Here is an 11,330-nt window from a genome sequence, read left to right on the forward strand (position 1 = left end):
CGGAAACTGATGGAGAGACTGAAGGAGAGCTTTTTATTGAATATTTAGAGAATGAGATTGAATATGAAGAAAATATCGAAAAAAATCTACAGAAACTTCGAATACAAATTAAGTTTTTAAAATATTCGTTGTTTCGATATGAAGTTCTTAAAAGAATAATACACAAAATTTACGGATCTTCGCATGACAAAGGACTGTTGCTCGACAACCGCACTAGATGGAGCAGTGTTTTTCAAATGATTAAAAGATTTTTGGATTGCTTAGAAGCTGTAAAAAAAACAATCGAAGAACTAAACTGCTTATACATGTTAGATGAAATTGACTTGGATCTCTTAAAATTGCTGTTTGACTTATTGGAAGTCATTGCTGACGCTGCAGTTCGCTTGGAAAAACAAAATTCAACAATTCTATCAAAAATATCAGTTCTAGTTTTGCTGAGGCGTTAATCTCCAGATACGAAAATCGTAAAAACAGTATGTTGGTATCATTGAGTCGTTATTTGCACAATCCCGATTTTTTTTAAAATAAAAACCACACATTTTTTTACGCTTTTAAAAAAGATATTCAAGTTTATGCTGCAAAATTATTTGATCAACTATTTGCAGCAAAAGAAAATAGTCTCCAAACAAAATCAGATGATTGCGCTAAAAGCAAACAAGAAGAACCATCATAATCATCACCGAAATTCAAGAAATTTTATATCAAAATCAATCAACAGCTAAAAAGCCAAAAAAAGTCAAGACCTTCACCGATCAGTTAAAAGAATACAAAATAAATGGTGTGAAATTAGAAGCAGTTTTGAAATTTGAACAAGCCATCCACAGAATTCAAGCAACTTTCTCGGAAGCAGAAAGAGTTTTCTCCTCGTCTTCCAGATTTGTCACAAAGTTTCGTAGTTCGCTTTCTGATGAAATGATAGATGTTTTCATCTTTTTGAACTATTATTTTAAAAGATCTTCAGAATAAATACTGTTTTAAAATTTTTTTTTAGTTTTTACTATAGATACCCCAAGAAGTCTTTATTACAGAGCACCGCGGAAGGGCATTTAACTGAAAGTTCACGCCTTCTTCCTAACCAATGCCGGTTAGAAAGCCATTTATTAGATATAACTTGTTCGTTAAAAGATTGTGATAAGAAAAATATCTAAGTACTAAGAAATATATAAACATAAATTTTTTTAAAGTTTATTATTAATTATAAATCGAAGTATATAAAATTAAAAAAATAAATATAACAACAATGTTTATCTATCAACTAGATAGTTTAATTTTTTAATTTATAACAAAGTTTTATCGAGACTCCGATTTTTTCTCGACTCCGACGTAGTTTTTTCTCGATTTTGGATCCTTTGAAAGTACATAAGAATACAGTATATGTTTAATAATAACTTTAACAATAAAGTATTTTTCTGGAAAACACAAAATAAGATAACTTAAAATCAAAATTTTAAAAAACCATTGATATATCATCAATTGAAAAAATAATATCTTTTTTGTTTTAGTTTAAAGGACGGATAACTCAATTTCTTAAAAATATCAAAATTTTTTGAAATTATTTTATTCCACAGAAAAGCTCCACGAAACGAGATGCAAAACTTTTCAAAATTTGTATGGTAAAAAGATTGCCGAATAGCTTTACCATTTCTTAAGATATATTTGTTCTTTTCTTTCAAAGTAAATAAATTTTGAAAGGGTTCAGGAAATAAACTGCTTTTACATTTATACATAAAACAAAAAACATTGAAAATATTCAGCTCGTATATACTAAAAAACACTCATTTTAATTAGGAGAGGCTTGGCATGAGTAAAACGATCCCTAAAATTAATAAGGCGTGCAACATGTTTTTGTTGACGATATAGAGGTTCAAGTTTACTTTTATTTGTACTACCCCACGCAACATTTGCATAGTTTAGGTGGCAATGAATAAATGATTAATAAAGTTGAGTTAAAGTGTGCTTATTTAGAATATATCTTGTTCTATATAATATTCTAATACTTTTGGATATTTTATTGCCCAAATTTTCTATGTCTTTTTTCCATGAGAGATTTTCATCAATATAAACGCTTTTATTTGATGAAAATCTCTCATGAAAATCTTACTTGTTTTACTAAAGTATTGTCAATAAAAAGAAAAGGCATGTCATTTGGCAGTAAGTGTTTTTTTAAATGAGGGTGTAAGAAAATCCATTTGGTTTTATCAATATTGAGAGATAATTTATTTGTCTTGAACCAATCAGAGATTTTAATTAGCTCGTTGTTCATGTTTTCGAATAGATAATTTATGTAGTTGTGAGATAAAAACAGATTAGTGTCATTTATAGAGATCTTTATAGAGATCATTGATGTAAATAAGACATAGTATGATTCGTAATATTGATCCCTGGGGTACTCTACATGTCATATCAAGCAAATTTATAAGCCAATTTGAATCAACCTAGACATATTGCTTGCGATTACTTAGATAGTTTGTAATCCAATTTAAAACATTACCAGTTATTATATAATATTGTAACTTTTTTATAAGAATTTCATGATCTATGGTATCAAATGCCTTTGCTAAATTTATGAAAACTCCCAAAGTATATTGGGAATTTTCAAATGATTCAGTTATACTTCTTGAAAACTGGATAACTGCATGTTCTGTAGAATTTTTTTTTTAAAAACCATATTGGTTGATTTATATGAGATTATTATTTAATAGGTGATTATATATTCTATTATAAAACATTCTTTCTAAAACTTTTGAAATGGAAAGAATGGATATAGGACGGTATTTTCTAATATTAGTTAAATTTCCTCCTTTAAATATTGGTATAACATTTGCTATTTTTAATTGATTAGGAAAAGTTCCTTGTCTGATGGAACATGAAAATATCCTAAAAAGAATATTTTTTAAGACATCATATGAATTAATAACAATGTTTCCATTGATATCATTATGGCCAACGGCTTTGTTAGGTTTGAGCATTTTAAAAGCACATTCAAATTCATCAAAAGTTAGCTCAAAGGAGTTAAGATGTTATGTTAGGGGGAAGAAAGATATTTTTCATAAGTATTAGTCGGTTGAATTTTTTTGGCTAGGTTTTGGCCAACAGATACAAAATATTTATTTAGTTCAGCAGCTATCTTTTCTTGATTAATCAAGAACTCTTCGTTTATTTAAATCGTTTTGATGATAAAATATACTGCTTGATAAAATATTAAAAATATTTTATCAAGCAGTAATAACTCAATAATTTAAAAAACAAAATCTATTTCATTTTTCCTTTTCATAAAGTTTTCTAAGGATTTGGATAAATTATTTTAATGTTTTTTTATAAATACCGCCCAATACCGAATTATACCGGTATTGAACTATTTTGAATACCGAAATCCGGTATTAAAAATTTCCTGTATTTTGGAAACTCTAATCGAGCATAGGTGTTATACCTTTAAAAACAGTATTTGCTTTTCCCTCTGATAGATCTAGTGTTTGTAACTAAACTTCTTTTATTTATTCTTCAACACTAACAGTTGATAATCTTGATATTTTGTTTGTTTGTAGTTTTTCATTTCCTATGTGATTTATAAAATCATACAAGATTCTTTATCCAGATTATCTGCTTTCTTTCAGTAGCGGAAGTACTGTTCTTATAGGACATTATGATTGAAGATAATACTTGAATATATTTCTGAACCAATAATAAGAAATATAAGTGCAGTTGAACATCTATACTATTTGTCTTTCATCTAGAGAATACAGATTCATATATAGTTATTAGCGTCGTCTATTTACAGTTTAAAATATCTTATGCAAATATCGCTTCCTTGTTCATAAATATTTATCCAATGACTTAAATCAATCAATTTATAAAAAGAATAACTACAAAAAAATTTAATCTTTATTTTAATACCCAAAAAAAAGATACATAAATTTGAAAACTGTCATATGTTTTTAAAATGTTTTATAAAAAATCAAGTTTTTTTAAATCCTTTAACTTCTTCTATAACATTTCTGCCTAGCAGCGCAGTAAAAGGCTAAGCAACTGAGTACCCCATGGCAGTCAGTTCTAAATGGGAGTTTGTTCTATTTTCTAAATTAACGATGAAAAAATCAATTAACCTGATGTGGTAAAGAATTTTTGCAGCTTAGTGCAAATTGCTTGTTTTACAAATACCGGAGCCGAAACTAATACAAAAGTACCAGAAATATTTTCAGAAAAGCAATTAGTTATACCAAATTTACAAATTTGGTATAACTAATTCTTTTTCTATAAATTTACAAACTTACAAAAACTTTATCAAAACACAAAAAAAAACAAGATTACTTCTATAATATTTATAAATTCTATATATTAAAAACTTATTTATCGTGATTAACTCAATAAACCATTTTACGCAATGATTGCGCCTATTTTTCTGTCAATATATGTGTAATGTATAAATAAACTATGTACACATTTTCAAAAAGCACAACTAAGTGTGTGTGTGTGTGTGTGTGTGTGTGTGTGTGTGTGTGTGTGTGTGTGTGTGTGTGTGTGTGTGTGTGTTAAGTTGCTTGCAAATAATTGAAAGAGAAAAATAAAACAGTCTTTAAAACGTATTTTTAAAAACTCAAATGATCTGCATAAACTAGTTACGTAAATTATTTAATTCTTTCAATCATTTAAATGATTAAAATTCATTTGTTAAACTACCTGGGGCTGTATCTCTCCATTAAATTTAACGGAGAGTTAAATTTAATGGAGAGATAAAAAATTTCTTTTCAACTGTATTGTTTTGAAAAAATGTTTAAAAATATAATTTTTTAATTTGTAAACGTAAAGGGTTTATTTTGATAATAGTTTTATTTGAATTTATTTGTTTAAAATTTTTTAACATATTCACTTAAAAAAGTACTGATGAAATTTTAGACTATAACTCCGCTAAGCTTAGCGGAGAGACGTGAATACTGCCCTAGATTGTTTATGGTCTTAATTATGTCAAAACAACCATTTTTTATAGTCACTTTTTAAGTTAGCTGTTTACATTAAGAAACTTAGCTTACTTCATTATTAATATATAACTTTACCCTAAATAATGAATTAACTTCACAGGTTAAGTTTTTAAAATAACTAAATATTAACTTGGATATCATTAAGTATTAAACAAGAAACGTTCTACTTGTACAAATTTTTCAAAATCTGTAAATGTTTGGAGTATTACATTAGACAAACATTTAACAACAGATGTTTTAAACACTGACTTTCAAAAAGCATTTAATTCTGTATTTCATCCTAAACTTGCTTAACTTAGTTTAAAATAAGACTAATTCAATAAATAAGATTGCTGCACATCTCACCAATAGATATCAACAAGCTTAGGTTGGAAGTTCATTATCAACTCGTTTCATTAGAGGAGTTCCTGAAGACAGCGTGTTAGGTCCAGAATTATTCTTACTATTGATGATTTAACAGCTACAGTTAACATCTTGATTGCTATTTAAAGCTTTTATGCCGATGAGATTAAATGATACAGTTTATTTCGCAACATGAATCATAGCCACCACTTAGTTAAAGTTCTTGGTAAAGTTATAGTATAGTCAGAAACATGGTAACTACCTATTGCTACTAGTAAATGTTTTGTACATAAGATTGTGCTTGCTTCATAAAGATAATCTAATATTTTCAACTATAAGTTAGGAGATCACGTTTTAGGTCTCTTAATCCAAAAGATCTGGGTGTAACTCTAGATTTTCACTTTAATTTTTAGTATTTCAAACATCATCCATACAGCTAATACTAAAGCATACCTTATTTTAAATTGCTTTAATTCTCGAGGTTTAGTATCTTAGTATGAGCCTTCACTACATATATTAGGCCAATCGTAGAATATTGCTTCCATTTTGGACGCCGTATTAAATTGATCTAATGAAAGCAGTTGAGAATAAGCAAAATTGATTCACAAGAAAAATTCTCCACCTTAACAATTTAACATACTATAGTCAACTTTAGTAGCTTGAATTTGAGTCAATTGAAACAAGACAATTAAAACATTGATCTAGGGTTGAGAATCCCAGGATCCTGGAATCCCGCAGTTTTTAATATTCCCGAAATCCCTGAGTTAAGCACTTTTTAATCTTAAAACGAAAAATAACTTACAGCTTCTTTAAGTTAATACTTTTTAAATCGTATTTAGTGGAACCTTATTTGAATTTAAATTTCTGCTATTTGACTACTTTTATGTTGCCAAATCTTGATTTTTTTTTTATTGTTTGATTGTAATCAAATTCGAACATTATTAATTCAAACTTCTTGCAATTAATTTTTGAATATTGTAATTTGCAACTACATTAAATGTTGGTGCTTAGTTGCATCTATTCAAATTTCATACAATTTTTATCTTGAATAGACGTTATTTTTTGTGACTATTTTATAGTTCTGGTTTTAATTAATTAAAATATTCTTAAATTATTATGGCTTTTTACATAGAACATGACAAAAAAAAGTTATTCTGCTGTTCGGAAAAATATATCACGAGGAGAAAAAGGGCAGACAGCCTTGCAAATATACTGACAGGAAAAATATTTTAAAAATTGGAGTCGGCTCAACAAAAGGTCAAAAATACACGCTTACATGCCGTCCATAAAGTCAACCTCACACCTGCAACTATTTTAGAAAGCACACTAAATGAACCACAAACAACAACAACAACAATAACAACAAAAATATTTACCAATTATTTTCCATTCCTGAAGCTAGAAAAAAAAACCACTACCTACTACACTTGCACAATTAACAGCGTTTGATGGGATCTTGTTCAATGTTATAAGCTGTCCTAGTAATATACAACACCACTACATATTGGACATCACTACGTAACTGTCGCTATTTGAACATATATTTACCGGCACAAAAATGTCACTTCTAGAGCTACGGTTACGTATAACAGGATCAATGTCTGCGAAAAGATATTACTGGTGTTATGACTAGAATACCAAGTGTGATTTAAAAAAAGATTATTACCTGCAAAGCAACAGTAATGTTTTGTGCAACTGTCGTTATTAAAGTACTATATCAAAAGCAGGATATAGAAAGAGAAGTAGATCAGGTTTTAGTCGAAGACCAACAATCAAATATAGAAGACAATTTTTCAGAGAGTAACTTTTTCGAGGATGATGATTTTTCTGACAATAATGGTATGGTTGATCTTAATGCTAGTAATTACAGGCATTGAGGAAACCAATGTGATGTTATTGAGGTAACTTGCTGCTCAGTGATTAAAAAGGTATGAAAAATAATAGCAATTTCAGATGATCACCAACAAAAAAAGATAACTTGCCGACGTTTGTTGCAAAAAAGATATCTTGCAGAGATATGTTGAGGCTAAATTTGGAAAGTAAATAGCCAAAATACTAATAAATAAAAAGCTGCAAGACAAGACGGAACATTCTTTTATCAATGTTTTTCTAAAAATACAAGACGGAACATTCTTTTGTCAATGCTTTTGACGAAACACTCTTTTGTAAATGCTTCAACGCGCCTATTTATTAAAAAGTTCTATACAAATATTTAATGAGAATAAAATTGTATTTGCTATCATTAATGCGCTAGTCCCAGTTAAGACAACAGTTAACTATCTTTGCCGTCGGGATGCTATCTTGTTTACAGCCAATGTTGCTACAATTTTCATTTAAAAAAAAGTTAAAGATACTCACAACGTTATGATGACTTGTGATTCAAATGAGGCACCGCTCACAACTATTTCTGATTCTTCTGGCTCTCCTACTGAACCTTTATCTTTTGCTCTTGAAAATTCGTTTGTCCAATTTGCTGTGAGACTCTGTCGGTAAAAATACAAAAGGAAGTGCTGTTCTTTGAAATTGGAGGAACACATAGTGAATTTTTGCAAAGAGTGTATAAATTTTCAATGACTATTAAGCATATTAATTAAAAATCTGAACGTGCTTTTTCTGCAGCCGGACTTTTTGCAACAAATATAAGTAGTCGTTTGGGCGATGAAACTTTGAATGCGTTCTGCTTCCTCAATAAGTATTTTAAAAATAATCAAAATAACTGCATGTGTATAATATATCTTAAAAAAATTATAATTTATTTATAATTTTTGTTATAATTTATTAATTAATTATGTATAATATGATTTTCAATAATATTATACATACATGTATAAAAGTATTTCGTTTAAACCTGTTTTTATTGTCTTATGACAATTTTCTTAAAATTTCCCTAAAATAAAATGCTAATATCTTTCCAGAACAGGTGATTAAAAATCCCGGGAAAACCCTGAGTAGCCAGGACAAGGTAAATGCAATACAAAGAATTCGGGATTTAAATTATAGCAAGAGGTTACAAACTCTACCTTAACCTCAATTGATAAATCTGTGTTCTTTTTAATAAACAACAAAAACAACATGCACGGTCATAAACAGAAATGGGATTAGCTAGAGTTATGTTATTGCAACAATAAACTACAACAAAATTTTGAATGCGTCATATGTGTTTTTATCCTTTGACAATACCGTATATGGCAAATGAAGCTCCTGCAAATCCAAAAACAAAAGAAACTATTATTAACATCCAATGAAATATTTTACTAAAAAGTGAAAGGTGTCTTCTGCGTATCTTTAGGTAAAAATATACAGGCAATATAATAGTTATAAATGTACCGCGAACATTTCCAACAAAACTAGTTACCATTTCAAAGTTAGGAACACAAATGGTGACTAAAAGTATAAATCCTGTTGTCAAAAATCTTGATATGAAAATCCAAAGTTTCCTTTTATTGGTACTTTTGTTAAAGTATGGTAATTTTGGAAGTAGAAAGTTGTCTGCCATATCAAAAACAACAAAAACAGAAGTTGGATACATTAAGTACATACTTATAGCAATTAGTGTAGGGATAGTCATAGCGAACGCCGTTCCTTCGAAATTGCTCAATACGGATCCTTGCGTTAAAATCCCAAAACTTAAGGCACCGACACTAGAAAATATAACCTTTATAATAGTACAAATTCCATAAGATGCGCATGTTATTACTTTATATTTTTCTGGATGAATCATTGTTGCTTCCATAACTGGAATTGCAAGATGGAGATTGTAAGAGTTTATTATGATTCCGAACCCAATAAAAAAATGGTTTATGGAAAATGTTGGGTTCATGTGTTGATAAGTCCATTCTTGCCATTTTGTTACCATAAGCACAAATGCTAAAATAGTGCCAACAACAAAAAATCCTAAAGAGAAAAAACCAAACCATGATAAAATTGACATGCGTGGAATAAAAAAGAGGGGAAATGCAGCGCAAATCCATAAAACTGCCCAGATTCGTTTATCAAAGTGTACAACGTTTCGTAGTAAATCAACTGTTATTTGAGAACAAAAAATTAATATATAAATATCTGACATCACATTGCTTGCAACAAAAAACTTCATTATGGTTTCTCCATGCCACGAAATACAATCGCTACCCATATCAACATAGCTTTGGTACACTCGTTTTTTAACACCATCTTTAGAAACTTGATACTGACATTCGTTTATTAACATGCACGTGTAACACATGAGCGCACCAATTACCGCAATCATTACAAGAGCAGTTACTCCGTAGTGTGCCGTTAGAAATGGCAAAGCATACACCGATAAACTTGTAATCATACTTTGACTAGAAAAGAAAAATATAATATTTGAAATGCGTCTGTCATCAGAAGGAATGTGAACTAATGATACAGTTTTTGATGCTTCAAAATCTTTTTGACCAATTCTCGCTACTGTTGCACTATTAAATCCAAGTATGCTGCTTTGTGTCAAAACATGGCTAGATTGAAAAAAAGATGCGTTTGCGTCAAATCTTGCTTTTTGGTCTGTTTTGCCGGAGAGCAGAACAGATTTTTCGTTTACTTGACTGTTCACACCAAAACTCACACTTTTTGGTTTGTAATAATCGTAAGAATTTTGAAAATTTACGCTAAAGTTATCAACATTTTCAGAAACTTCAAACTGATTGCTCTTATCTAAATAATATTTGAAAAAAAATACTTGAGTATATAAAAATAAATAAAATGAGTTGTCTTGAAAATATAAAATTTTGTATTTAACTAAATGTCTTTAAAGCGCTTCAGTTTAGTAAATAATAGTTTAGAACAGTTGGAAAATACTTTATGAGACTAACTTACTACAAAAGTTTAAAGATGTCAAAAATATATAAGTAGAAAGAAAAAAATATATTTACAAATAAAAAGAGCTTTTAAAAACAGTAAGCATAGCTTGAAAATATTTACTTGAATCAGGCTCCATTTTTTTGCTAATTTTAAAAACTCTACTCCAATTTTTTCAATAATCTAATGTGTTAACATTTGATTTGTTTGGTTTTGCATGATCATAAACATCATCAATATAATAATTGGTAACTGTTAACTATAGATTATTTTTGAGCCGTTTTACAGATTAGTAGCAACTTTTGTTGACATTTGCTTTGCAAAAAACCAAAAACAAATATCCTTATTAAGTTGTTAATCCTTGAGTGACGATATGGTTAGAAATTTTATAAACAGTGATACTCTCATATTACACTTTTATAAGTGTATCAATATGGTTATTGTTTTTCTAAAACTTGATATTCAAAGGTAGAACAAATAAAAATATTACACATGCATATGTATAACATAACAACCAGAGCTCAACTAATCTTGGTCTATTTAGTTTTAAATTGATTTAGTTGAAGCTAGTGTCTTTAATAAATTATAAATCAACTTATAATTAAATCAACATTTAGCTACAAGGATTCTAGCTAAATAACCTAGCAATAAGATAGCAACAACTCGTAACGATAAAGATAGCGATTTGCCAATCAGGACAAATGACCTTGCTAGAAAAGCTAGAGATTAGCCAACGAATGTTCTCAAAGCATCATTATATTGCTTATTCTTATTCATGCTATTATACTATCTATTACTATAACAAATTACAAACTTATTTACACACTTTTTACCTATTGTAGTTGCAGACGGTTTCGTAAACCAACTTTACGCAACATGTATTATTTTATAACAACGCCAGTTAAATTTTTGTTTGAATGAAACAATAGTCGAGAAAAACTACAGTTGAGTAGAAAAATCAAAATTTGGTAAGACTATTTTGTTCCAGAGATAAGGACCTCAATAAGAAACAAAAAACTAGTCTTTGCTTTTACGGCAATAAGGGGCAATAAGATTGTTATTAATTCGAAGGTTATATTTGTTTTTGGGCTTCATACAATAAAGATTTTGTAATACATTTGCCAACTAATTTTCTCTACATTTAAACATGAAACATAAAATATTAAAGACATTTAGTTGATATGCATTTAAAATATT

The 11,330-nt window shown here is 28.7% G+C and overlaps 1 protein-coding gene across 1 annotated transcript; it reads right to left on the reverse strand.

Annotated features, from left to right (window-relative positions):
- Nucleotides 1–8,401: 8,401 nt before the first annotated feature.
- On the reverse strand, nucleotides 8,402–10,424 carry LOC124807749 (vesicular GABA transporter-like). The gene is made up of 2 exons (XM_065813257.1): nucleotides 10,257–10,424; nucleotides 8,402–9,989 (listed from the first exon to the last, which is right to left on the reverse strand). Exons 1-2 carry the CDS (start codon nucleotides 10,270–10,272, stop codon nucleotides 8,482–8,484), a joined length of 1,524 nt encoding a protein of 507 aa, XP_065669329.1. The 5' UTR covers nucleotides 10,273–10,424; the 3' UTR covers nucleotides 8,402–8,481.
- Nucleotides 10,425–11,330: the final 906 nt, after the last annotated feature.

This window comes from Hydra vulgaris, chromosome 12 (assembly GCF_038396675.1).
Source record: "Hydra vulgaris chromosome 12, alternate assembly HydraT2T_AEP".
Lineage (NCBI taxonomy): Eukaryota > Metazoa > Cnidaria > Hydrozoa > Anthoathecata > Hydridae > Hydra > Hydra vulgaris.